Source organism: Schistocerca piceifrons, chromosome 5 (assembly GCF_021461385.2).
Source record: "Schistocerca piceifrons isolate TAMUIC-IGC-003096 chromosome 5, iqSchPice1.1, whole genome shotgun sequence".
Classification (NCBI taxonomy): domain Eukaryota; kingdom Metazoa; phylum Arthropoda; class Insecta; order Orthoptera; family Acrididae; genus Schistocerca; species Schistocerca piceifrons.
The window spans coordinates 701,128,951-701,136,466 of NC_060142.1; the positions used below are offsets into that span (position 1 = coordinate 701,128,951).

The 7,516-nt window shown below is 41.0% G+C and overlaps 1 protein-coding gene across 1 annotated transcript in view; it reads right to left on the reverse strand.

Moving 5' to 3' along the window:
• The window catches only part of LOC124798083 (frizzled-7), a 112,621-nt gene extending 105,336 nt beyond the window's left edge, over positions 1-7,285 (reverse strand). The window contains exon 1 of the mRNA XM_047261324.1: positions 5,884-7,285. Within this exon, the coding sequence (XP_047117280.1) occupies positions 5,884-7,075 (1,192 nt within the window). The 5' untranslated portion in view covers positions 7,076-7,285. The remainder of the gene's footprint in view (positions 1-5,883) is intronic.
• Positions 7,286-7,516: the final 231 nt, after the last annotated feature.

Genomic DNA, 7,516 nt, shown 5'->3' on the forward strand with positions numbered 1-7,516 from the left:
CGTTAATGCGGGATCGATTTACGCTGAAAAAAAAAATTAGCTCCAATTTTGGCTACTAAGCGTAAATCTATGACATGTATTCTCAGTTGCGAATGTGGACTACCATCAGCTGTATACTGGAATAACGACAACGAAATTTTTAAGTTTTGCCGGACCGCGACTCGAACCCAAATTTCCCAATAACCGCGTGCGGCAGCTTACTTTAGGCTACCTGAGAGCACTTCACGGGCCACATCCAAACTTCCATGTGTGTCTATAATCTGTACTCTTACATCCATTATGTATATTCCTGTACTGGTGAGACATTTATTTGAAAGTCACGAGAAAGGCGTAACGTTGATTTCATTGTTTACCGCCGCTTACACAATTTGCTCAATATGAGAGACGACGACGAGATGCTGTACAGAGCCAGATTTGCACCTGGTGTCCAAAATTGTAACTAATTTTCTTCAGCGTAAATCGGCTCTGCATTAACCTGCTAGCCTACCTACCAAGTTTCGCTGTCATACGATAATTACACCCACATTGGGCCCAATGGGCACTTTAATTATTTCAATTATAACCACCGACTACATGATACTACAAATAGGCTTTGTATGCCGAATTTCAAAGACCACAATAGTAGTTTACCCAGCTATTAAAATGATTTTATTCTATTAAAGTTTGTGATTGGAACTGGCGTTTCGTATTCTTAGTTCCACTTGGCTCCGCATGGTTGACAACGAGTGCATTATGCCAAGCAGCAGCAACTGTAAATCTTAATACCGTTCCCGATAAATGTTATTACACGACAAAAATGTTAACAGCGTCACTCATTATGTATGCAATAATGGCCAGGTTGGGATCCAGTCGGCGAGTACGCGGAATCCACCTCGGAACATTGTGCGTAACTCGGCTGTACGTCCGAAAACGGAGAAAACTGAGACCACAATATTTATATGGTTGAAGACTATTTTGTCTCCGTTTCGTACCGTCACAGGTTGCCCTCAAAATCTTATGATATAAAATCAATAACTCGTGATAATTTTAGTGGAGTCATCCTGGTGATAGCGAGGAATTTTAAATGACTGGTTGCATAGGCCTATACTAATATTTAGCTGAGAGTCATAATCCAAGACTTCACATAATGCTATATTTATATGAAGTCTGATGTGTGCAGCAGCTGGTAAAGCTCTCAATTCAGCTCTTAACCCGAATAAAATTATTATAATTACTCCTAGTATACATACAAAAACAAAATATATTCAAATGAATTACACGATTACAACAGATGAACGCAGGCGGTGTGAATAGTCCCAGACAGTCACTCACTCATTCTGAAAAGACATGAAAGCCAGTGATTCATTCAAATACAGACGACGTCAAACCACATATTATATCGCTCTTTCATAGCTGGATCTCATCGTATTTTATAGTTGAAATTCTAACTTTTGCAGGGGTTGGCAGCTTGCTTCAAATGGGCATCAGTGTTGGCTCAGCCGCGGAAACGGGGGCAGAATAAAATAGCATAGAGTTAAAGTACTGTAATCAAATAATGTCGAAAAATAATCTAGCGGTAAGTTTACGCCGCGCGGGATTAGTCGAGCGGTCTTAGGCGCTGCAGTCATAGACTGCGCGGCTGATCCCGGCGGAGGTTCGAGTCCTCCCTCGTGTGTGTGTGTGTGTGTGTGTGTGTGTGTCCTTAGGATAATTTAGGTTAAGTAGTGTGTGAGCTTAGGGACTGATGACCTTAGCAGTTAAGTCTCATAAGATTTCACACATATTTGAACATTTGGTAAGTTTACGAAACAAATAACCATACAAATTCAGATTTGGGGGAGTGCGAACAGAAAATTTAAGTTGGCGTAATGATTTCTAAAATTGGGAGTATAGGATCTGCAAAGAACGCAGCATGCAAAACCCGCAAGCGATCTGATATACATCATACTCCACAAGCCATGTAACGCCGTGTGGCGGAGGGTACTTTGGTACTACTAACTATTCCCACTTACCCTGTTGCACTCCGAATCGCGTGGGAAGGTGAATTGTCGGTATGCCTTTGTATTAGACCTAATTTCTCTAATTTTCAGCTGTGCTCTCATTTTGCGAGATATATGTGCGAGGAAGTGGTATGTAGTCCGACTCTCCTCGAAATTTCAACAGTAAACTTCTCCGTGATTCACAACGCCTGTCTCTTAACTTCTGCCATTGGAGTTTGTTAAGCATCTCTGTAACTCTCTCGTACTAACTAAATGATCCCGTGACAACATGCCGCTCTTCGCTGGATCTTCTATATCTCTTCCATCAGTCCTTGGTAGTAACAGATATTTTACGGCAGATACTGTTTCCAGTAGTCTCTCATGAACAGTGTAGTTGTACAGTAATTTTCCTATGCATGCGCAACGTCTTACATTTATTAACGTTCTGAGTCAACTGCCAGAGCCTGCATCATTCATTCATCAATTCTCTGGAGGTCATTCTGCAAATCGATACTGTCTTCTGGCGCTGTTACATTCTTACACGCAATCGCATCATCTGCGAACAGTCTTAAAGAGCTTCCGACGCTATATTGTTCATTTAATTAGTGTTTTAATTGGCTGATTCAGTCAGCACAAGTCAGTCAGAGGCCAGAATTGGGAATCCTGGAAGAATGAACGGCTGTGCAGGGCACCGATACTGATTACACAATCTGTGTCGTAGTATTCCAAAATATCACACGGCCTATTTTCTCCTCTTCATTCACGAATGACACAGGAAAGACAATATGTGTAAGTGTCAAACTAACTGATGCAGAAACTCCATCAACAAATTAGGGCAAAATATTAACTACATCGTTTATACATCGACTACACATGCTTTTTCATACTGAGATATACTAAGCAAGTGAAGTGTGCTCCTGTGGATGAGCACACTTTGCGCTTACAAGGTAAACAGATGGTGACGTACTCACGGCACATGAAAAAATGGAACCCACAACATACATTTATGCCTCATACAATAACTCTAAGGTGGTGTATATTTTTCCGCGGTAAACAAGGTAGACATCTAGTTACCAGACATGTCGCAAGCGGACACAATGAAGATCGAAAGATATATACAGTAATCACTGTAAGTCCTAGAATGGAGAGACCTAAGTTACATTTGAGCAGAAATCGATTGATGCTTATTGGTTTACACTACAGCGATAGATACGAGAACGTGGCTAAGTTTACATTACTCAGTGGTTTCCAAATAAGTTTTCTGTTCCCCAAAACGATTAATTTATGAGTCTTGCTTTATAAGTGAGCACCGAAACAATATAACAAGGAAAAACAGCTGTGTGTACCCCGAATGCGCATCTTTTCTCCTACACATTGCTACCCGTTATGCTAGTTAGTACTGTTCGTCCCACATGTGGTGAATATCCGTTATATATTCTAATAACGGACAATAATAAATAACGAAAAATTAAAATTCCCGTGTTCGTCTTCACCCTTGTTAATCGTCGCGTACATACAGGCAAAATTTGCATTTCAGTACCACCGCTGTTGGTCCTGTTTTTTTCTGTTACTATTGCTATTAAACGTTGGGAATCACGACTAGCTGAGAGAATTGCAACACAAGATCATAGCGCAAATAGCCCAATAAGGGAAGGTAAGGAAATTACTACAATAGATTTTCCAGCACTTCATGAACCGAAACTATTATGCACTGCTCATGGTCCTATGAGTGTTTGCATCTACATTCGTTGGCTATGATGCGATGGCAAAAGTAACTGCGTGTTTCGAAAGTTTCATGGGAACAAACGCAATTCTAACTACATTCAACACCATTTACTAAATCTGACTGCTAAATACATGATTTTACAATACGTGTTAGCTGCACATACAGATCAAATAAAAATGCGTAATTACAACGCTATCGTTTGGATGTAGTTGAGTATACCAACAATAAGCTTCTGGATTAGTGCACGTACAGAAAACTATTCCAGCGCTGTGTGAAATTCTCAATCATCATTACGAAAGAGGTAGTGCCCACAAACATAGTCAAAAATATATAGGCCTACCTGAAGTTTGCGTTCAACACTTCAATGCATGTTGACATTTAATTCTACTTGCAGATAAGAACAACTGAAATCCAATAAATTTACAGGTACTTCCGTGCTACAGCGATCACTATGTGGAAGTGATGGTTTGGCGCGAGTTACCATCTTCACCTTCACGCTCCGTATGTCAGCAGTACCTACTTTGTTACCGAATACTGGATTTTTCAAAATAGTGTGACTTCAGCTTTCGCGAAACCGTACTTAACAGACCTCGAGTGTCTGCAAACTCAGACTTTTTGGCGTCGTAACGTGGCAATCTCCAGGTAATCAAAGAAACCTGAGGCCAATCCTGCTCTCCGTCTGTTTATATACCCCATGGCCTCAATATAGGTTCCATATTTTCGATCTATGAAACTTTGTAATTCAAGTAAGCGATTCACAATACAGCTCTCGCACATACTAACGCGTTTATTAGCATTCTAAGAATGAGTTTATGCCTACCTGCCATCTTCGATAGCTTTATTAAATAAATATGACCGTTGTAGTCTCCACATCTACACTGATTGTCACTGCCAGATACATGATACTTTGTTACGAATCATTGTCCACACGGATATTAATGTTCTCCCTTACATCATTTCTCTTAAACCTTGGTAGCCCGTTTATTTTAACTAACCCAGCTCCTCTTCAGAGTCGGAATACGACAGTTTTATTACCAAATGTATGGTGGGATATCAAAAACAATGTAACAGTTTAACACGGGTATCCATACTTCGGTTCCCACTTCACGTATGATCATTTGTTAACAGCTCAGTGATTGAACAATTATTTTAACGTCGATGGAACGATCCCAAAGGCACAATTAATTTCAATTTTCTGTTGAAAGTTTACCTGTGACGATCACAAGTTCCTAATACCTCCTGCAAACTTCTATGATAATTTTTGCAATCCCCCACCGTCCAGCACACAGTTTTAATCTGACAGGAAGTTTCAATCCCCCCAACATACCAAGCACGAAGAGGTGGTCGTTGTTCGTAGGTATATATATATTCATTATATCAGCCTGTTTTCTGACAATCTGGTTAAACTGTCTTTGAAGTGTTTCTCTAGTGAATCTTCGCTTCGCTTTTCGTACATACAGTGTACAACGCAATGAAAATTGCATCTGTCAGTGTACCGAAACAAAAATATCAGTTTCCGCAGTTACTGTTCTGAACACACTTCTCCTGGCGTATCATAATAATAAACAGTATTCAGTTCCAAACATCGAGGGGAGGAACTAGGCTGTACGGAAGAGACTGAACTTATCCATGCTATATAATGACACGTTCGACGCATGCTAACCACAATAGACGAAGATACGGAGGAGCAATCAGTCCGTGTGCTTGCTCTAAACCTAACGCGATTTACAGAAACGAATGAAACCATACGTACGCCAAGTGTCAAGTACCACGCCAGTAAGCTCAGTGTAAAAATTCACTTTTTTAAAATAACACTAAGCAGTAAAGCTAATGCTAAACTGAAAATATTCCCGTTATGCAAATATCTTGAAACCTCCGTAATACTACATAGTACAGTAGCTATAAACGAGACAGCAACAGAAGCGACGTGAAAATAGATCAGAATGTTAAAAGTGAGCTTTTCGGAAAAGAACGCATATAGGCGAATTGTTATTTAGCATGCAATGAGGAAACACTAACTGACAATTTCATCCTATGCACAGAATTATATGTGAAGAGTTCATCTCTTAACGAGGAAGTAATGAAACAGCTTCTGGTGTAAACCTTGAGCGAAAATGCACATGCCACAAATATGAACACAGATCATGTAGACTAACACTTAGTAATTAGTTCTCTTTAACAGCTAGTACAAGAGCTCACCTTCTACTTTCCCCATGGCCAGGATCGTGATGGTTTTAATTGCAGGAATCGCCCACGCTGCCAAGTGAAAGTATTGGGAATTCGCCTCAATGGCTTCATGACCCCACTTCAGACCGGCAGCCAAGAACCAAGTCAGTGTCAATACGACCCACCAGATTGACGATGCCATACTAAAAAAGTAGAGGACCATGAAGAGTATTGTACACCATTCATCCTTCGTTCCTTGCGTGATTGTAGAAACCATCTGAAGCTGTGCAAGTTCCACAGGTGCCTGGAATGGTCTTCGACACGCAACAGAGTCACCCGCGGCAAAGCCCACTACATACGCCAGAGCTATCATGAGGTAACACAGTGAAAGAAATATGATTGGTCTTTCTGGGTACCGAAAGCGATCTGTGTCAATTAAGAACGTCAGTACAGTGAATAAACAAGATATTGCACACAGGATTGACCACACGCCTACCCACACACGGGCAAAACTCCTCTCGTCACTTGTGAAAAACATGCCGTCACAGGGTGCACCGCAATCTTCTTCAACTTTGTCACCAACTTTCAACGAATAACCGTACATTTTGGGAACTTTAAACTGAAGGGGGCAAACGAAACCGCGATCTTTTCCTCCAACTGGAAACTTTGGGCCTAAATCGTCAAGTACAGAATTAGAACCAACAGCAGTGGTATCGAGTGGGTAGCCAGATGGGTTATTCGTTTCTTTCTTTGTGTTATTTTCCCCAACGCAAAGTTCATCTTGATCAGGGAAGCGTGAGCATTCTAATTCCTCTGGCCATTGAAAACCAAATCTGTTCATTAGGTCCTCACAACCACTTCTAGCAGATAAACAAAGTGACCTGCATGGAGGAAGGGGATAATCCAGCACAGTACACACAGGAACATACACTGAACACAAGAAGAACTGCAAGTCTGGACTACATTTCACTTTCACTAACGGAAAATATTGGTGAACAACCATTCCAGCGTCTTCTTGTTTCTGATGATGAAACATATTCGGCATGATAGTCGTATTATATTGCAAATCCAAGCAAAATGGAACAGTTATGGGCTCACATCTTCCATGGTGTGGTAGGGTGTCGGTGTCAGTTATTTTCGATGTTCCTCCGTGTTGAGATGCATATACGGAGACTAAAGTAATTGCCCAGTTCCACAAAAGCCACCGACTTACATGGGCATTCATCGTTCCAGCAAATTTCAGTACACTGTTTCGGGGCACATTATATTTCTTGTTCTTCACATTATTGTCACACTGCAGATACAGTCACTGTTGCACTACTTCTGCTCAGGCTATCAACATTAACACTCGCGTGACTCTCACATTCCAAAACACATTTCAGCGTCAAGTTCCAAACCACACTACTAACACCACCTTCGCCATCAACACAACTGAACTCACTGAGCTACACAACGCATGCGGCCTTGCTGCGCATGCGCGTTACCGCTCAGTCGACGTAGCAGGGCAGGCAACCTTACCGAGCTTTTACTACAGAGTAAATTCTATTTCCCAACAACCAAGGGAAGGCGATACTCTGCTTATTGAGAACATTGTTTCAAATCTTTGATTGCTTAAGCGTTTCACAAATATTATTATACTTTCTTAGTAACGAATAAACATAATGTC